Raw genomic sequence first — 20,897 nt, 5'->3', positions numbered from 1 at the left:
AAAAAGCCAGCTGCACACCTTGCTGCTGTTCGGAGTCTGGAGACCCTGAAGGAATTGCTACCAACACCAAAAGCGTCTCCCTCATCCCAGCCAGTCGCTGTTCCACGGCCCAACACAGAGACCCTGGAAGTGAAATCTCCCCAGCCGCCTTATGTGAGGAGGATTTGCTCAAAATGAGGTGTCCAGGGGCCAATTCACCCCGAAAGTCAGATGAAAGTCAGCGTATCAGGAGTCTGCTGCCAGAGCCTGCAGCTGGGGGCCGGCTGTGCTCCCCAGCCAGGTGAGCACTGAGGGACTGGGAGATCCCTGCTGTGAGGGCAGCCAGAAAGAGAAGGTCTCGCTCTCTCAAACCAAACCTCCACAGGGCACATCCTCTGTGTTTCTTTCTGGTGGGAATAGATTGAGCAGGAGGCACGGGCACAGTGGAGCTAGGGTGATTTTTACATAAAGAGAAACACAGTACCAATTGCATGAAGAAATAAGTTAAATATTTGTATTCTTTTGTAATTCCCTTGGCCGCCTGCCGAAATAACCAAAGTCAGGTGTAAAGGGAATCTTTTCGGTACAACATGGCAATGATTGGAGGCGAGAGACTTTACCACTGAGGTTAACTCAACTTGGTGTCTTTCAGATCTCAAAACCTAAGCATGGGATTCCCTTAAGCGCCAGCACAGACAAAGCTTGTGAGAACCACCTGCGCCGAGCTAGGGCTCTTCCATCAGTCGAAGGCTGTGAGTAACCACAAAGGTCGAGTTTCCTAACAGCCCCCATTCAGGTAGGGGCCAAAGAAGAGCTGCTGGTTGACACCCTGCATCAGCTCTGTTGCAATCACAAAGAAGTTCTCCCTGTTTTTGGTAGAGGGGACTCCACCACCAGTGCTGCCAGAAGACGATGCTCCTGTGCGCATCGCTCAGTAGAGCAACTCTGCCTGTCAAAGGATGGGTCCTACAGAAGCAAATCGAGGGTGAGTACCTGAAATATCAGGCAGCTGGCTCACGAGGCACTAGGATATTCTTCAGCACTTGCTCTGTTACAGTCTGAACCTGAAGAGCTGTAAATGCAACACAAACTGTCCACTTGGGAAAGCAGTCACACGGGTGTGTGTTTTACAGCCAAGTCTGAAGCCTTTCTTTTTCTTTTCTTTTTTTTTTTTTTCCCAACAGATGACATTGGCGATATTCCAGAATGAGTTACACTCTGTCAAGCTCTTAGCCAAAAAAAACCTTTTAGGAAGAGAAAATAACATGTTCAGAGGTGTTCATAATCCTAGTTTAATCCACGCTTGAAGAATAAAATTTAATCTGAATTAGCCATGTGACAATGCACTGCTTCTACTGAATGTGTTGCCTTGGGAAATTTTCAAGACAACTACGTGCAAACCTTGGGCCTTTGCAGATCTCACCTCTGCTGAGCCCACGGCAATCTGCCTCTTCCCTTTCTGACCAGCAACCAGCCTCAAACCAAAGCGGAGAAACTTGGTCGGGTACTTCGCTTCCCTCCTGTGCAGGGCCTGCAGATGGTGCCAGCAGCCGTCAAAAGCAGCAGCTCGTCATCCGCGTGGGGAATGAGCAGAGGACTGGAGAAAAGTCACCAGGGGAGCACGACTGCCCCTGGCCCTAAGGGATTGCAGTCTGGGGACTGTCGGAAGTAGGGGAAGTGGGTGCAGGGGTAGCATGCCTTAAGATCCATTTTAGCTTGTGTTGCGATGCTGAAAAGCAGAGGGAAGGTTAGCAGAGAGGGACCTTACATTTGTACATGACTTCTATACTCCTACCACAAGTCTTTCTTCTGTACTGCGTGCTGTAGCTGTTAGCTTTAATTAAAGACAACTAAGGTGTAAACAGAGTCCAGGAGAAGAGGACAATCGCATTTTCCCAGCAGTGTTCTCCTCCCAGATGTCAGCGTGGAGCCCGAGCTGCCTTTTTCCCAGGGCAAAGGTGTGGATACCACCCGAGCACCCAAAAGGCTGCCTGATTATTCAAACCAAATGTTAATGCCTGAGAAATAGCTTCGTCTTTCTCCCCTGCTGTCTCCGTGTGTTGCTGTGAGGTGGGGAGGTGCAATGCATGCCTGGAATGCTGTTTGGGTGAGCAGATGTTTGGCTGTGAGAGCAGCCAGACACTGCTCTAAGCTCTTTTCCACCTAAACAGCATTTCAGATCGGACTGCAGTGGGGACAAGCAGCGTGGTGATAGGTGAAGACCCTGATAAGAGGTAGCCTGGAGGTCAATGGCAGGAATGTTTTTATTTTTGGAAAAAAAATGTCTCCAGTCAGCAATCTTCTCCATAAGGGACTATTTTTATATTTTTATTTTTTAAGTGGGTTCCTACTTTTTAAAGATGTTACAAATAAAGTGCTTTCTCCTGGGTCTGCCAAAGTGTCTAAGACGACAATCTCAGCTAGGTTCATGCACTTCACAAATGGTTCAAGAACATTTTTACAGCTGCAGCACTCACAAAGAATTCTCCTACATGCTCTTTCTCACTTGCCGTGACACCGGTCACCTTCCCTATCCCTCTGTGCCTCTTGCTTTGCTACCTGTTCAGAAGATGAGGGGTAATTCACTCCAGGGCTAAGGAAACTTAATTTACTTGTATTTATAAAATGCCTTAAACTGCTGAAGTGGGATGCAATACAAGTGCATAAGCTGCCATAAGAAGGCAGCTGATTTCCCTAATTAAACAGGAAGAAGCAGGAAGAGGTGCAATTGCAAAACAGAAAGGTCAGGAAAACTTGTCTGTTTGCTTATCTATTTCACATAAACAAAGATATAAAAAAATGGCAGACAGATAAAATAAGCACAGTGTGTGTGTAAAACAAACCTGGGCCAGCGAGTCTCGAGCCAAGCCGCTATTTACAAGACCTCACGTGACCTGCAGGCACTGAAGGACCAAAAGTGAAGGAAAAGCGAGTTTTCCAAGTGCATACATCTCCACTAAATACCTTTGGGCTGAATCACTATGAAAAGCTGCAGTGTTCAGAGCTATTTCAAGCAGAGACCCGGACATTTGAGTCTAATGCACAGCTTTGAGGCTCCATCTCTATACGGAGGTTGCGTAACAACAGTTTGATAATTTGCCATGACTGTTGTAAAGCGCACGGGACTAATGATGTGCTAATTTTCCTGTTTGTAAAACCTATATATTTAAGCCTATGTTAATACATGTAAAACTTGGCCATTGAGATCTCAGAGGTGGAATGTGTAAATATCCTTTGCAGCTTGGAGAACTGCTGTAACTGAGGCTCCAGCCCGCGCCCCAGACCCACCTCCTGCGCAAAGCAGGGCCCTGCTCCTTTTCCGAGGCTTTGATTCTTCTCGGTCACAAAGCGTAGGAGTAGAAAAGGGCGTTTAAACTGCTCTGGGCTTTTCAGGCAGCACCTTCTAGCTGTGCTGTGCCTCAGCTACACCCTGCTCCTCTAAGGGCCTAGTGGGACAGAACCCAAAAAGCCGCATAGTTTCTTTCTCCCCTCAAATAGCTTCAAGTGGCTGTATGTAAGCCTGAGCTCCAGCACACACGGATGTCTCAGGATGCTGTGTTCATGTCGGGACGAGGATTACTGCCGTCACTGGCTGCTTCCGTCCCCGTCCTGTCACTGGGGCAGGCACTGGAGAGGCTTCTTTCCTTTCTCCATCCCCCGTACGCCCAAACACACGGGCGCGCTGCCTGCGACCAAGCCAAAGGCAACCCCCCGGTTAACAGATCTCCCGCAGCCTCTCCCTGCCCGTCAGGACGAGCTGGCAACGCGGCCACGTTTCGGAGAGCGCTGAGGGGGAGCCGAGAGCCCCTCCCTCAGGGGCGTCCCCCCACGCCAGGCCTGCTCCGGGCCCTGAGGGCTGCGGGCGGGGCGGCGCCTGCGCCGCGGCCCTGCGGGGGGACCCCCGGTGCCCGGCGTCTCGCGAGAGGCGGCGGCGGCGGCACCGGGACGGGGCCGGGCTGCGGGACGAGGAGGAGGAGGAGGAGGAGGAGGAAGAGGAGGAGGAGGAGGAGGTGGAGGAAGAGGAGGAAGGCGCCGCCGCCGCCGCCCGGGCGGAGGTGAGCGCGGAGCCGCCCACGGCGGGGCGGGCCGGGCTCAGGGCGCGGGGCTCGGTGCCTGCGGGGGGGGGGACGGGACGGGCAGACGGACAGACAGAGGGGCAGACAGACGGACGGGCCCTCCGGTGACTCCAGCCCGCCGCCAGCAGCAGCCCCCGCTCTCCTTCAGCGCCCCCCCCCCGGGCAGCAGGTAGGGCGCACGGCCCCGTTATCCTTCCCCTCGGTGCCCCCCTCCTCCCCCGGGCTCGGGTCTGTGTGGGGCTGAGGCGGCTCCTGTCCGGGTGCCGGCCCCTCTGCTGCCCCCCCGGGCTCTGCCCCGGTTCCCCCGGGGCTGTGCCCCGAGTCCCGGCCGCCTCGGGACCCGCCGCCTCCTGCCCTGTGGGCAGCCCCAGGAGCACAGGCTGGGAGCGGTGCCCTTGGGGGAGCGGCTTCCACCGTCGGTAGGTGCGTGGCTTTGCATCGCTTGCCCAGCACGGGCAGCCCGTAACGTCACTAATCGCTTTTGAACTTGAAAAGAGGAAAGCTTCAGAGCTGAACCACGAGCAGCAGAAGGCTGCGCTTTAATGAAGCGTTCCCAAGGCAGATGCGGATGGGGTGAGTTGCAGGGAGCTGCTGTTGACGCGCCACAACTGTTCCAGGTTTGTGTTGGCGCGGGCTGCAGGCACCGGGACTCGCGCGGACTCTTCCCCAGGTGGTAAGGCCAGGAGCCGTGGGAGGGCTTCAGGCTCACGACAAATGCAGAGAACGTGCTGCGTTCGGGGTGTTTCCTGCTGGAAGGCATAGAGGGATGGCTATGGGGACAACTTCCCAGGGTGGGTGTTAAAAAAGAGGAGACCGGCGCTGCCAAGGCTGTACAAACCGGGCTTTGTGGCGGTGATGGGAGGGAAGGCGCTGGCACAGCTACCTTGATTAAGACGTCTTTTGCTGGTCTCTAGCGTATATGTGTTAAGCTGGGGTAAAACACACAATGCAAGCGCTTTTTTTTTGGCTTACAGTGCGCACATGTGTAAATAGTGAATGATACTACATGAGTTAAAACTTCCCTCGTTTGCAAAGGACACTAGATACTGGAAAGCTGTGGAGAAGCAATTTACTGAGTGATGGCCGAGTGCGTGAAATTCTTTTCTGGTTCTTAGCGCATTGTACGTTTGTTATGGATGAGAGGAGCTCATTCTTCTGCACCTACAGAGAGGTTAGTTTGGTTTTCCTGCTCTGGATGGAGCCTGCTTACTGCCCGAGCCTAACCAGTAGCAGGTGTGTGCCACTGCACGTGGGTAAAGAAGGCTGCGTGGGTCAAGTGACTGCTGGTGAATGAAAGTGCTGCAAGGGAAGTGTTGGTTTAAGTTTTTTTTTTTGTATGTTTTTAAAAGTTCTCCTTCCGCCCCTTTTTACCTTCAGAGGCAGCCAAAGCCTGAACAAGCTGTCTGACATCCTGTAGCATCCTGCATTTTAACGAACGGGCTCTAGAGCAGGTGAGCGGGTGCTTAGTGCCTGATCTGTGCCCTGTGAGTCCTCAGAGGGACCTAGGAGCGCTGTGAGGAGGGCAAACCTGGGAAAATACAGAGCAAGAAGAGGTGGAAGCTGCACCGAAGCCTTTGGAGGCACAGTCCTTTAGAAACCATTGCTGTTAAAAGAGTGGGATTATGTCCACTGTCTCTAGTATGTACATGTACATGAGCTTCTTTATTTTCTGTAGCCCGTACTGCTCCAGCAAGGGAACAAGCAGATCTGGAGTTACTTTCTTTTGCAAAGAGAGGCAGCGAGAGAATGTAGTCATTGCACGGATATGTTGTAGAGAGGACAGGAAGAAAGAGACAGGGGTTACTTAAGCTGCCGTTTGCCCTGAGAACAAACGATTGCAAACTGGCTGTGAAGTGCAAGTAAGGTTTCCAAATCCTTGAGGAGCTGGATCTGCAATAGCTTTTGCAATAAGAGTGCTGGGGATGCATTCCCCCCCCCCCCCCCCCCCCCCCCCATTTCTGGTTTTAAAGTGGAGTTTGAGCAATCTAGAGAGGTATTTGACATGGCAGCTTGTGATAGGAGAGGATGCGAGCAGTGACCTTGCACCTCAGTTTCTTTTTCAGGCCTGGGATGGGGAGAAGAGTCATTGGTTCGCACCCAGGCCAAGCTCAGGTTGGAGATAATCCTGTTATGGCTGTTCAGGAGGCTGTGTAGGATGATTATAGCACTTGGTCTGCTTCCCAGTTTGCCGGCATCGTGTCACAGAAGCAGCTTTGTGTGCATCCCGGTGCACATTCTTGTTGGCTGGTGACTTTGGGTTAAACTTGAATGTAAATTCTTGGCTTCTCCTGGAGGCTTTTCCTTTTGATTCTGGCAAGGGGAGGATGAAGGCACATTCCCTCTGATGTGCTCAGAGACCTCTAATTTGTGCTTTCAATCTGGCGTCTTTTATGAAGTGCTCGGAAAGAGGATGTATCGTAGTCAACAGAGTAACTCTGTGTTCTGCAGCAGCTTTCTCAGGAGGAGAAATTAAGTTGCGTTATTGTTCTTTTCCAGGGTTGCTCTCTGGCACTGACACAGTCAATGGAAGCGGAGTCATTTTGATTCTGTGCTGCTCACTGCTGTGTGTCTTGGGAAAGCCGAATGCTCTGGCAGGCCTGCGTGCTGTGTCCTGGAAAGCAGGCTCGAGCCCTTGGGGTGTGCTGGGTAAAGCTATGTGACCACGGTGGCTTTAACGAAGAGCATCCTTCCGTTTTCCCAAAGGAATGTGTGTGCCTGCCGTGCCACACACAGCGCCTTGCTCACTTCCATCAGCGCCACGAGGGTGATCTGTCTGCGCTGGGCTGGGACAGCTTCGCAGGAATGCTGGCAGGCTGCAGCGCAGCCTAAAGCTGTGGAAGCTGCGGGGTATGGGGATGGCAAAAAAGGGATGCTCTTTGCAGCTTTCCAGACTTGCTGTATTCCAGCTACCCCCAAGGTCTCAAGCAATGTTGGAAACCCAGTACGTTAGGGATTTTGTGCGCAGTGGGTACCGTATTCATACAGAATAGGAAGCATTCCCTGTCCTGAGCAGCAAAGTGTCTCAAAAGCAAGAACAGATTCAGGCAAAATGCAAAGCCAGGAATGTGCCAAGCAGCAGGCTTGGCAGCATCACTCCATTATCTTCTGCTGTTGGACCGAGATGCTTGGCCTGAAGTGCTGACGTACGTATATAATTTTCCCCTTCCTTAACTCTGCACTCATCTCTCTGGGTGATTCTTCTTAGATCTGACCCGTGCTCAGCCTTAACTAGATAAATGCAAGGAATTACTGCTGAGTAATACCTGCTTCTTGCTCTGCAGGGTACTGTGTGTTATGTCTGCACAGTTCTTCCAGCTCCTTTTAACATGTAGAACAAGAGCCTGACTCGAAGAAACACAGTGTTTGGTGTTGCAGCGTGAAACCACGTGGCAGGCTACAGCTACGCTGAATTTCTGGCAATCTCCACCTCCAAAATGTAAATAAATACACCAGGGTGGAAAAACCCCAAACCTTCACTTCTGCATTTTATGTCTTTTGGGACAAACCGAGCTGATACTTTGATACATAACCGTATCTGATATCATTCCTGTTCACTAGTAAATTCTGGCCTAATGCTTTTGGTCTAGTGTTTGAAGCCAGGACTTTGTTAAAATCTGGCATCCCTGAGGCATAAGCACAGCCACGCAGATGGCCCTTCAGACAAGTCCATTGATTTAACGCTTCGGTGAGTTTCAGAGTTGCAGAGCACACTGCCCAGTGAGGACTACGGGGCTCAGCGCTTCTGCAGATCCGGACTCTGGGGTTCTTTGCATCCCCGTGTGGGGTGGGGTTGGTGCTGTTCAAGAGCTGTGTGTGAACGTGAGCTTTCTGGGGAATGATCTCTCCAGTCTGGGGGGTAGAGAGACCCAGTCCTCATTCTGAAAAGCATTTCAGGTCTGCTTGCTGCTTAAAGTGGTTTTGTTTTCAGAGCTGATGTTGGTAGGGTTTGTTCTGAGGCCGTTACACCGAACGGGGATGCCTGCAGAAAGAGAGGCTCCTGTCTTAGATCTGCATGTCCTCTGCTGGGTTTATAATCGGGGGCTGGACTGTGCTTGAAGGGGAGAGGGAGATTGTGGAGCGGCCGCTTTTTCACTTGGCTAAACTTTGCAGAGAGGGTTTGTGTAAAACGGCTGACCTTGGGTTCTCTCAAAACATCAGCTAGCTGCTCCTCACTTCGCTGCGTCGTTCGTCCATGGCTCTCAGTGCCTGATCCTTAGTCCTAGGGTGCTTGGACAAACCTAGGAGCTAAACAGGTAGAACGGATGCCCTTAGCAGGAGAAACAATGGCACGGAGATTAAATGATTTATGTGAGGTCCTGTGACAGAGCTGGGGGTAGATTGATCAGCTGTGCGAACCCAGGACAAGTTATCTGGAAACGTTCCTTGTGTCCTTCTTTCAGGTCCGGCAGCTTCCACCCTCTGTCAGGCACCCAGAGATACTTCCCTTGTGGGCGGCCAGGTGCTCTCAGCTTTTCCCCCAGCAGCGTGGCTGATGTGAGGAGCGAGCCTCTGCGCAGCAAACACGCGGCAGGGCTTGGGAGACATCTCCTCGGAGGGACCTGCAGGTGGAGAGGGGCTGGGAGGCAGCAAGGAAGTACCGGGCAGCAGTGAAGAGATGGGACTGGCTGAAGTGAAGAAAATCGCTCCGCTCTCCAAGAAGGATTTTGTTCACTGCCTTTGTACCAGTGATTTCTCACCTGTCTTTGGTGATCAAGAGTTGTTAGGGACGAGTGAGTCAGAAACATTAGTTACGGTAAGCTGCGGAGAGGTACTGACTCAACACGCAGGCCGGACGCAGACAGAGATTTACCAGAGCATCCTTAGTCTCAGTAATCATTCAGTTAAAAATAATCGTTCTTCTAGATTTTTATTGATGCTTGGCTGTTATCGGGGCTGTGTCCCTGTGAGTTTTCACAGGAAAACTGTTTGTGTAATCTCTGTTCTTGATAAAATGAAGTAGCTACCAAGAAATGTGGTGGAAGTGACATCTGCGGGGCACCTTCACACAGATGAGATAAAACAGTGTTGAGTCTGATATTCTGTCAACAGGGGCTGTGTTTAGCCACTGAGGCACTGGCATCTTTGGCTACGTATTTGTAACTCTGATAAGGACCTAGTTTTCGGCACAGTGGTGTAGAGCATCTTCATGGGGGAGATGAGACCACAGCATGCTACCAGATGCTAAAGTCGTGGCTCAAGCCCTCTTTCCTTCTGTTGTATTAGAGACGTTTATAAATCAAGGAGGTCTGAAAGGTAGTCGGTTCTGCATACTTTCTGTATACAGTTGCATTTTTTGAATACTCTCAGATTTCTCATGGAAAACTTGAGGCCTGAAATCTTAATATTTTATTTATTTATTTTTTAAATGAAAACAGCTTCTCATGAAATCATGTGACTCAAGAAGCTTGAGGTTGATGAACAAACCAAGATTGCTATGGAAACCAGTAAACTTGTTATGCCTCCTTTTGGCCATAAACTCAGAGCTTTCAACTCAGTTACAGGCTCGCTTCTGAGGGCCCCAAAATCCCCTTCTGACCGTGTCCCGGGTTCACAGGACAAATGCAATTTTTCGTCCTCCCTGGAAGGAGGAGCTAGTGAGAGCTGAAGCAGAAGACGAAGGCTGTAGTCGGCTGTCAGGATGCTTTGAGGTCTGATGACCCCATCTGTTCAGTTGCAGAACCAGACACTATTAAAACTGCCACAGGAGGACCTACGGGAGGGAAGGTCAGGCTTTGTCCCAGGAGAATCAGTGCTTCTCCGTGTAGTCCTTACGGGTACCTGAGGAGCACGCAGCTCTTCCTGTGCAGAACCAGATGGTCAGCCCCGTGCAAGGTCATTCTCTCCAAAACAGAGTGATTAAGGGATCAATTAACTTTATTTCTGGTATCTTTCCAGGCTTCTGGTCTGCAGCACCATGCTGGATCCCAACCCGCACTCTGCAAGCCGGAGGTGAATCCAAGTGAAAGCCAGCTATCGCAGTAGCTGTCAGGATGACCAAAGCACGGCTCCTCCGTCTCTCTGTGGTGCTGGTCTCCATCTTCATGATCCTCCTGATCATCGTGTACTGGGACAACGTGGGAACGGCACACTTCTACCTGCACACGTCCTTTTCCAGGCCTCACTCCCCAGGGGCCATCCCTGGTATCACTGCAGGTGGGGACTGGGAAGCCTTGCCAGATGTGGATGAATTTTTGGCAAAGCTGCTTAGTTCGAACCTGAAACAGAACAGCTCTACCTCCCGAAAGACAGAGCAGCTGCTCGTCCAGGGCTCCAGCAAGCCCGTGGTGAGCAATTTGGAGGAGAACGTACGGGGCTATGACTGGTCTACACACAATGCCAGAAACAGCTTGGACCAAGAGAAACTGCAGATAGAGAGGCAGAGAACGTTGCGGGAGTTCTGTGCCAATTCCAGCTTCGCCTTCCCCACCAAGGAGCGCTCCTTTGATGACATCCCAAACTATGAGCTCAACCACCTGATTGTGGATGACCGCCACGGCATCATCTACTGTTATGTCCCCAAGGTGGCCTGCACCAACTGGAAACGGGTGATGATTGTGCTGAGTGAGAGCCTGCTGGACCAGGGGGTGCCCTACCGAAACCCCCTGGATATCCCGCGGGAACACGTTCACAACACCAGCACCCACTTGACTTTCAACAAATTCTGGCGTCGCTACGGGAAATTCTCCCGGCACCTCATGAAGATCAAGCTGAAGAAGTACACTAAGTTCCTCTTCGTACGGGACCCTTTTGTCCGCCTCATCTCTGCCTTTCGCAGCAAATTTGAGCTGGAGAACGAGGAGTTCTACCGGCGTTTTGCCATCCCCATGCTAAAGCTGTACTCCAACCATACCAACCTTCCCACCTCTGTTAGCGAGGCCTTTGGGGCAGGCCTCAAAGTCTCCTTTTCTGACTTCATCCAGTACTTACTGGATCCCAGGACAGAGAAGATGGCCCCCTTCAACGAGCACTGGAGGCAGGTTTACCGGCTGTGCCACCCGTGCCAGATAGACTATGATTTCATTGGGAAGCTGGAGACGCTGGATGAGGATGCTGCTTATCTACTGCAGCTCCTCAAAGTGGACAGGCTGCTCCGCTTTCCTCCCAGCTACAGGAACAGGACTGCCAGCAGCTGGGAGGATGACTGGTTTGCCAAAATCCCACTGGCCTGGAGGCAGCAGCTCTACAAGCTTTATGAAGCAGATTTTGTACTCTTTGGCTACCCCAAGCCAGAAAACTTGCTCAAAGACTAAAAGTGATTGGGCTGTGGGTGTGGGAGGGAACATCTGAAATACCAAAAATGTTTAAAGCCTCCTCATTTTTGCTCTTAACTCCCTTCCCCATACAGGTTGGTACAATGGAATATATTTTTTCTACTGCTTCCCCTTCCATTTTTGCAATAATGCTGGAGTCCAGGATATTCCAGCCAGCTGTGCATATGCAAAAAAAAAAAAAGCCTGTTTTTTATCATTGTTTTCTGGGTTTTCTTTTTTTTTAATGTCCCCATATTTGCAATGGGTTGCTGCCCACGGTCACTCTGCCAGCTGTGTCCTTCAGTAGCTTTTTATTAATACTTTTTTAAAATTAATATATTTAAGATATTTAATACGAAGCGTGTGTTGTGGCAAAGGAAAGGAAGGAATAAAAAAAAACGAAAAGTCAAAGAAAAACCCAAGAAGTGGTGCATCTGCCTCTCTGTGTTGTCTCGGGGCTGCTGTTTGTGCTGGAGGTGTGGTGTTGGCAGAGCACTCGAATCTCTTTGGGAGCTGGGTTTGTTGGCGGTGCCTTTACCTGCCGCACCTGCTCATGGTCACTCTGAGCTGGATGCAATGCAGCTGGGGCAGCTCTTTTACTCTTCCAAACGTCCCTGGAAGAGTACCAGAGCTCTGGTGGTGCTCGCAGCTGGGCTCACCGAAGGGAAGTGGCTGCTGGGAGTACTGACGCCAAGACCTGTGGCCAGCCCAGTATCCCCGCACTGCTTCCACTTGCAGCAGAGTGGTGGAGGGGCTTGGCTTTCCAAAAACATGTTTGCTCAGCCCCTGCTTCCATGCCTTGCATCTCCCACAATGGTCCTTTCGGGGGTTGTGGCCGATGTGGATGGGCAGAGCATGCTCCTGGATGAATGTGCTGCTCAGAGATCGGCTCCACACCACAGCGGCTTCGGCAGGAACAGTTCATCCCGTTGCAGGATGGGGCTGAGGTCTGCTGCTCCATGACCTGGTCACTGCTGTGTTACACCCCCATCGCTGCGAGTGCTTTAGGGGGACAGGGCAGGGGTGCAGATACTTATCCCGGGAAGAATAAAACCCAAAAGATTTCTTTCAATTGGTGTGTGCCAAGTCGATCTCAAAATTCATTTGTTTTCAGAGTGCTGACTATTGCTCGTGACACTGCATCCTCATCCGCTGCATTTCTGTTTATACCAACTGACTGATGCAGATTTAATCATCTGCCTTGCTGGGACCTGCTGCAGGAGTGATGGTTGCCCACTGTGCTAGGAGCCTGTGGGCTGCTTCCCAAAGGAAATTAATGCTTTTAGAGACACTTTTTATATCTAATCAGCTGAATCTGCTTCTCTTTGAATTGCTCTGCAAAAAACAGTCAGCTTTGCTGATTGGGCAGGGAACTCCTTTAGAGCTGAAATGCTTAATTACTTCTTGAGCTGTGAATGGTGTCAGTGATTGAAGTCCAGGTTCAGGCTTTGGGAGGCAGCCCTGTGTTCTGGGCAGGCTCCTCTGAGCTGACATTTTCTCAGTTTCTCTCGGAAGCCATCAGCAGGCATGACTTTTCCTCCCCGTTTCTTTCCTTCTCCAACCTCTGTACATGTGCATCGTCTTGGCATAGTGCTCTCTTCCTGGTAAATAGGCTGCATCAAGCTTTTTAGTCTTTAAGTGAAAGGTAATAGCAAGCAGTTATGCTGGAGGCAAAGAATCTGTTTCTCATTGTATTCACAGCACTCTCCTGTAATTTCTGCTGAGATATTTGCAGTTTAAATGAGCCTGAAGCCATGATCTGATTCTTAGTGCTTAGATCTTCACAGCTTGGGGAAAAAGGAAGTTCCTGTTTCTGAGTCATTATTTAAAACTAATAATAGAAAAGTGTTGATCTATTCATTTTTTTTTTCAATTACAAGCTAATCGCTGGAAAACAGAGAGATGTTGAGACTCTTCGTCTCCTGTAATGAGTAATCCCGGGAGTCTCATGGTTCCTGTGATATTTACATTTCTTCAGGGTAGGATCATCCTGCTCTTCAAAGATACAGCATGGATGTTTTAGGCTGTTGTCATTACACCGTGTTTTTTTTCTTTTAATTTCAATTTAATTAATGTTTAGTATTTGCAGACGTGGGCAGCTGGGAACATCGCGCAGATGCGCTGCCAAGCGCAGCATAGCACGAGCTGTGCAAACTTCCTTCCAGCTGCTTCCCCTGTGCCTCTTGACCGAGCCCTGTCTCTTCCTGCCCCTCTGAACCGTGCTCAGCCGATGTGCCCCCTGCGATGCTCGTCCTGCAAACCAGCTGCAGCTGCATCCTCACCTGCAGTCACCCTGTGATTCATGGCTGTGGCTTGTCCCAGGCAGAGCAGGAGCATCTTTCCATGGTCACCGGCTGTAAGTTGCCTGTTCTGGGCAGAGGAGGAATTGGTTGCAGGGTGTTACCCTTCTCGACTCTCATTTTTGGTGGTTGTGCAATTGGCAGAGAACACGCAGGGTGGCTGCAAATCTATGCAGCAGCTGCTCTGTGCGATGGGAGAGCATCCTCTCTGTACATCTGCCTTGTAATTTTAACAGCAATGGAAGAAAAAATCCTCCCTGCCTTTGCAAACCTCAGAGAGGGGACTCTGCATGCACTGACTCCCCTCCTCTGCCCCCCCACAAAGCTGGGCAAAGTGGGCAAATTCCAGCATTATGTGCTAATACCCCCCTGAGTCACGCTTAGGTCCATCGTGCTCCACGTGCAAGGTTCAGGAAGCTGCCTGCAGGCTCCGGCTTCCCCGGCAGCTTCACCCTCGGTAGTTGTGGTCAGGGTGGTAAGGATGGTTCAAGAGGGCTGTCTTCCATGCTTTCCATCTTTCACCGAAGTCCAGCCTGCTTTTACATTTACGAAATTTCAATCTTTGCAGACCCACACCCAGCCAAAGCTCTCTGCGCCTCCCCTTGCCATGCTCCAAAACGCTTGCAGGGAGGAGCAAAAAGCTCCGATGGAGAGGGTCGCTTTGCAGCGGGTGGCTTCTGGCTTCCAAATAGCTTGTTCCTTGCTGCTTTTTCTTTTGAAGCCCTCCCTCCCCACCCTTCCACCACTGTGAATGTATTGTTAAGGAGTCGAAGGCGATCCAGGCTGCGCTGAGCTTTGTGGTGAGACCACTGTGTTGCCAGAACTGGGACAGAGCCTCTGGCTTTGGGAATGTGCATTTTTTGTGGGTTTCTTGCTCTGTTCTGATGATGTAAAAGTGGAGGGGTTGGAGAGGGGGGAGGACAGAGAGTTCAAACCAGCTGTGCTTCCTCTCCCTGGTTTTCTAAATGAGCTGGCATTCAGTATTTGACAAATAATGGCAGAATGATTGGCAAATGCAGGCAGTATGCATCCATGCTGGACTCGAGTCAGGAGAGGGCTAAAAATCCTGAGTTTAGGTGGCTTTGATGCCAGTACTGATTCTATAAGGGATAGAAAAATGCTTTGAAGTGGCCTACTTGTGTCTAAATAAACCTGGCTTTGTCGTTTCATGCTCAGCCTGCAAAATTATGTCCTGTTCCCCTTCTGGCTTGCTTTTCCCTGGGGTTGACCACTTGGCAAAAGCCAGCCCGGTGTCTCCAACCAGGCAGAACCGAAGTGCGGATGCAAAAATAACCTGGGGTTTGACCGAGGTGTTCCCAGGTGGAACTGCGACTAGCTTTTGTGCTTGCTCAGCATCACAACTGAGGTCTTTGTGCAGCCATTTGACAGATGGGGTCCCTTGCTGTTCGATGCAGGACTCACCAGTACGGCACGAGGTACGTGACCTGTCCCTGCAGCCCCTGCATGCTCAGGACTGTCAGGCCTCAGAGCTCTTTGCTTTTTGAGCAGTGGCATGGCTTTGCCAGGGTACGGAGAGTCCTTAATTCATGGATTCCTTTGCATCTTGGAAATTTTGGCTTTAATCCTTTAATTCACGTTTGGGGACAAAACTGTAGAGCCATCACCCACAGACAACCCAGGGGGCAAAAAGTTGCCCTGGGATAATTTGTGGAGGGTTTTGGCTGTGCATTTTGAATCCCTCCAGGTGGCACTGGGAGGGTGGAGGGCAGGGATGAATGGCAGCATTGAAAGGGTGGCGAAGAAAAGTGAGTTTGTTCCTCTTTATGTAAGCTGGAGTGCGGGGAAAGCCGGTGACTTGGCAGGATCACGTGTGGCCGTGGTGCAAGACGGTGCCAGGGAGGGTGTGGGGTGCGCTGACTGGACAAGCAAATGGGGTGGCTGGAATTTAAGGGCTTGCCCATGTCGTGCTCGCTAGGAAACCTTCCCATCGAGGGTAGGGTGAAAAAGAAAGATGGGATTTAATGAAGACAATGATGCCTGGGTCTGAAGCAGGGTGAAAGCAGCTCTTCTGTTCTTTTTGCTTTACTCAAGGATCCAGCTCGGACTGCAGAGGCTGGCGTTGGCTCCTGCAGGAGCTGGGTAACACTCAGCTGCGGGGGAACCTGGCAGCGATGCTGGGCAGCGGCTCGCTCGCTGCAGGCGCTGGGTCTGCGAGCGGCGCCGGGGCTGTGGCAGCTCCGCAGTGGCCCATCTGAAACCCATTTGCTGTTCCTGGGCTCTGAGGAGCGGTGTCGTTGCTGCCAGGCGGGCTGCAGCTCCCAGCCTGGCTCCCGTGGCAGCGGGGTCCATCTCGAGAACTTTTGCAGCTTGGCTCCAGCATCCCCTCGAGCATCCCGACGTGCCGCAGCGCCTTCCCGCAGAGCTGTTGCAGCAGCCCGACGTCCTCCCAGCCCTGCTTCATCTTCGCTTCATCTTTGCTTTTGTGGTTGTGCATATTTCAGGGAAAGCTTAAAATAATTAAAAAAAAAAAAAAAAAAGGAAGTGGAGAAGTCATAGCAGCTCAGCTCGGTTCCTGTTGGAAGGGAGTTGTGAGATCAGCGGTGTGATGCTGGGATGGGAGGGAAGGAAGTTTCCACACCAAAATGCTCTGGCTGTGAGTACGGGCACTCCAAGTAAAACCTCTTTGGTCTTTCTTGCTCTCTGATGCTCAGAAAACCCAGCTGTCCCACCTGCAGCTGCTATTTCCTTGCCCTGGGAGGCTTTGGAGTGGGGCAGCATCCTCAGCCACTCTTTTGTGCTGCATTTCTGCCCAGGGGAACAAGTTGGGGTTGCGAGAGGCAGCGCTGCCAGCAGTGAGCGGGTGATGCGAGGATTCGGGCTCTTGTCATTTCCAGACCGGGCACCTGGGGCACCGGAGCCCCTTGGAGAAAGCTCTCACACTGCTTGACGGATAGCAATCACCTTTCTGTGGGCTTTTTGGTGAGCCTTTCCCTGGGCTTGAGAAATTCATTGCTTCTGCAGAATACCAGAGAATTCTGTGGTCTGGGTGGGGGGTTTGGAGAGCGACGGTGACCCCCCGGGGCGGTGAGATGGGGAGCGTTCGGAGTTTCCCTTGCGGGAGCTGATGTCGATACCAGTGACAAACCCAGGGAATCTCGCAATTGCCCGTGTCCTCAGGCCAAGTGACAGATGAGAGCGTGTTTTCAATTAGCAGCGCTGCTAATTGTTTGCTGCCTGCTCAGGCTGTCTCCTGCCTGTCCCCGTGACGGGGCAGCGGGAGGTACCTGCGTTCTGGTGGCTCTCGGTGAGCTGTGCCTGCGGGAGGCCTGGAGGCCTCGGGGCGGAGCAGGCCGTCCAGCAGCGCCTCAGCTGAGAGCCTTGGCTGCAGCATTCGGCGACAAAAGCCCCACGAAACCCCCTCAACCCAGTCTTTTTGTGCCACAGGGTGAGCCTGGAAGCTGTTGGTGTGAAGAATATGTGTATTGATTCAAGAAGTCCTTACCCTTCGGAGAGCTCAAGGGCTTGCACGGGTCCATGGGCAGAACTCAGCTGAGGAAATTCATGGAGGTTGTGGCTGGCTGCCGCGCTCCGTCCCTGGCTGGCTTCCAGGCAGCTCGAGGTGCAGAGCGTGCCATCACGAACAAAGTGTCTTTCTTTATCTTGGAAGATGCTGCCTATCCTTGACTTTCCATGGGGGACAGGGAAGAGCTGGGGGGGGGCTCAGCCAGCCAAGATGTCCGTGAGCATTGAAGGACTTCTGCTTTTCACCTAGTGAAGGGTTTAACAGTTATGTCTCAGGTTCTTATCCTTAGATTAGGCTGAATCTGGTTGCCAGACCGTACTGACACCAAAATACTCCCATCCCTGTCTGAACCATTAAACAAACAGTATGAGCCATTAAGCAAACGTGGGAGACTTTTCCTGACCCACCGGGCAGTGCCTTAACGAACCTCGTGTTTTATCCCCCGGGCAGACGGATCACACACGGCTTTGGCAAAGCTGTGTTTTGTGGCAGGGAAGCTGCAGCTTCAGTGTTTATTTCTCTGTCATTCTCTGCAGGAATTCAAAATGGATGGGAGAGAACGCGACCGGGATTGCCTCTTGTTTTGGTTGGAGCCTGGACAGTCCTCTGTGGAAAAAAGGGAGGAGCGCGGGGGATAGCGATGAGCCAGCAAGACGTGTGTCAAAAAGACAGCAGCGGCCAAAATGTGGTCAGCAGGGAGTGGAGCGGAGCTAGGGATGTGTTTCTGGAGGGGAAAAAAAGGGTGTGGGGAGCTGAGGGCATCTACAAACAAAATGAGACCGCTGTGGAGCGGGTAAATGCTGAGAGGGGCAAGAGGGACTGCTGAGAAGGCGAGGGCCATCCTCTGCAGCGTGCGGAACTGCCCTGTGCGCTTCGGGGGAGCTGTGCGCTTCTGGGAGCGGGGGCCAAGGCAGAAATAATTGAATAACCGAGCGATGAAAGCTTATCATAATACCGTGAGCAAAATGCAAGGAATTCTGCTACAAGATGCAGGGTCAGACATTTGGGATAGGTGTGGCTCTGCGAATGGCGGTGGGGCTCTCAGACTCAGCCCGCCCAAGCAGCTGTTTAGAGGCAGGCTAGCGTCAGCAGCGGGCCGAGGTGCTCCTTGCCTGTGCTAGGACAGGAAGGCTTGCAGCTTTGCCAGCCCTCAGGCTCTGCAAGAAGGTGACATCCATGTGGTACAGCTGCTGCTATGCTTGGGAGATCGCAAGCGTGCCACGTGAGCTGTTCCCAGGTTGCAGACCAGAGCAGGGATGAGCTTACCCTTTTGTTTAAATCAGCAGTGCTAATGAAGAAATGCCACGAAGAACTGTGAAAGAAGCGTGACCAGAGAGGGGATGGACGTGCAGGAGAAGAGGTGCCGATGACCTTTCTCTTGGTATCAGGTGCCTCTATCTGTTTCCATTTCCCTCTCTCAACCTTTGCGTGCCTTATTGATTTCAGACTGTATATATTTTGGCTCTTGGGTAAATCAGAAGTATTTGCCACCTAGAATAATCATGCTGAGAGTATAAAGCTTTGTACAAAGGCTTCAGTGACCTTTAGCTAATGGGAAATCGATGAACCAAGTGTATGCAAGCCTTTCCCAAGCGCTGGGTAATGCTGCGCATGGTGGGGACCCAACCTGGCATAACCCAGGTATCCAATACCAGTTCTGGGCACGCAGATCTTCTGGGTAAAGGTTCTTATATCAGGTCAGCATGACCTGGACTTGTGTTGCATGGTTATTATTACATAATATTGTGTTTGTAAGAAGGTACGTATTTATATATAAAGTCAGGTGTCAGAATCGACCCACAGGTGAGCACATCTGAGCTGCTTAAGCAAATTCAATAAACATTTTGTAAGGTGAAATGCAGGTAAGTTCTGGCCTTCTGTTTCCTATAAGCAGAGGATCATTTTTCACGATTACAGTTGGTGTGTTGCAATGGACCATCAGCTCTAGGATGGTCGCTCCTCCCTGCTACCGCAGCTTCGTCCCCTCCAGCCCTCCTGAGCGGGCCCCAGCTGTGTCCTGGGGATGCTCGTGTTGTGCAGCCTCCCGGCGGTTATTGCAGTGGGTGTGGGTGTCCCTCCAGCTCCGTGTCCCCAGGCCAGCTTGCTTTTTTCCTGTTCCAGCTACTGTCAGCAGCCAGAGGGAACTGAGTGCCTGTGGCCAGTCTTCGCTGTGGGATCCGGGCCCCTGTAGTGAGTCCCCAGTTAGTGGGGCTGGGAGCTACTGCTAATCCCTGCTTCGAAATGGTGCAGTCGGGATTGTGTTGGTTTTCCCTCTTCTCTTTTAAAGTCCTCAAATCTGAGCTTTCTGGCCCTTTTCTGGAATTCTCAAAATAGTGTCAGGTTTTTCTTCCAAGACCTGCCTGCCAGCTGCAACAAGGGAAAGAATACAGCGTGTGGTGGATAGTGAGACTCGGAGTTATTCAGCAGGTGCTGCCAAAACAAGGCATTTCTGGGATTGGTTTTGCATTGCATATTGCTTTTCCTGGGGAAAGGCAGGGTGATAGGAGCCAGTGTGAAACCAAAAGCCCTTTGTAAGACTGGAATGAGCCATGTTTCTGTGCCACCCCGCAGCTCCAGCTGGAGGCAGAGCAGCAAGATGAAGCTGCTGGGGTAAAATCCCCTTCACCTCCCGAAACTGGTCCCCCAGCACAGCCATTGCTCCAGGCAGCGGTTTCTGGGAGCAAATCTGGTTTTTGTTGTGGTCGTGGTGTGTTTTGTTGTTGTTGCTGTTTTTTTTTTTTAAAAAAAAAAAAAGCAAAGTTTCTGTCATCGGCAAGTGAGAATGTGAATTCAAGATGTCGGGGCTGGCTCCAGATGCTGTTGCAGTTCGCATTTATTACATTTTTTAGAGCTTAGCAAAAAGGTCAGTGTGCTTGGATGCAGTTCCTCACTTCTGGAAAGTCTGCAGGTTTGGAAGTAATGCTTTTCCTTTTATTTGTAATAGGGAAACAGCCTGCTTGCAAAGCTCGCCTTTGGAAGCAAGATACCGACTGAAATCTAGCTCTTGAGTTTGTCAGCTTAGCCTGAAAAGACATCTAGGGACAAGGTGGGTTTTTTGTTTGCTTTTTTTGTTGTTGTTTGTTTGCTTTTTCGCCCCTCTCTGTACAGGAAAAAGCTTTCAGCATAGATTAGGTTGCTGTTGTCAGGGTTAGCTCCTTCCTGGCGGTGCCTATTGGAAGGAAATTTCCAATACAGCCCAGTTGCCAGAGACAGATTCTTTGTTGGAACATCCTGGTGCGAGTGTTCTGACTTACAGTGACACTATTTAGTGAGAGAACACACGGAAAGTGGCTGCTTTGTTTTTAACTCCCAGCTAGATATTTTTGTGATATTTTTATTTTTTAGCCGGTGTTTGCTTTGGACAAGCCAGTCACCACACTGCAGACGTGATACTACCCGGACGTCTACAAGCCAAGTGTTTCCCCAGGACCCTTGGCTCTGTAGACCTGTGTAGTGGTGAGAATCGAAGAATCCCATCGGGATGGGGTTAAGGTGTTGGTGAACGTGGCCACGTAGCCGGAGACAACCTGCTTTTCTCTCATCTTCTCAACTTCTGCCTCCTGAGAGGCAGACGCTCTGTGTTTACCTCCGGGATCTCATTTGGTGCCCTCCGTGTCTTTGCACAGCGCTGAGCCCGGAGGTCGAACCGACATTTTTCCCCTATAAAAATGGGGAAAATGGATGTGTTTGGCTTGATCTGCTGCCTGACCCTGGCAAGGCATTTCTAAAGCTGTTTTTGCTGCTGCAGCTCTCTGCCCAGCAGCTGCAGGGCTTGACGACGTGGCGCAGGCATGGCTCTTCCCAGCCC

General features: G+C 51.3%; 1 protein-coding gene across 9 annotated transcripts in view; it reads left to right on the top strand.

The window, feature by feature from the left end:
• The first annotated feature begins 2,633 nt into the window (after positions 1-2,633).
• The window catches only part of CHST12 (carbohydrate sulfotransferase 12), a 36,625-nt gene continuing 18,361 nt past the window's right edge, over positions 2,634-20,897 (top strand). The window contains exons 1-3 of one of the 9 annotated variants that reach the window (XM_066977632.1): positions 4,635-5,506; positions 6,552-7,198; positions 9,951-15,559. In XM_066977632.1, coding sequence (XP_066833733.1) covers positions 10,046-11,305 — 1,260 coding nt within the window. In that variant the 5' untranslated portion in view covers positions 4,635-5,506; positions 6,552-7,198; positions 9,951-10,045 and the 3' untranslated portion in view covers positions 11,306-15,559. The other 8 variants (XM_048059833.2, XM_048059813.2, XM_048059841.2 and 5 more) reach the window with 8 other exon arrangements.

Source organism: Anser cygnoides, chromosome 15 (genome assembly GCF_040182565.1).
Source record: "Anser cygnoides isolate HZ-2024a breed goose chromosome 15, Taihu_goose_T2T_genome, whole genome shotgun sequence".
Lineage (NCBI taxonomy): Eukaryota > Metazoa > Chordata > Aves > Anseriformes > Anatidae > Anser > Anser cygnoides.
This window is presented reverse-complemented; position numbering and strand designations above follow the sequence as displayed.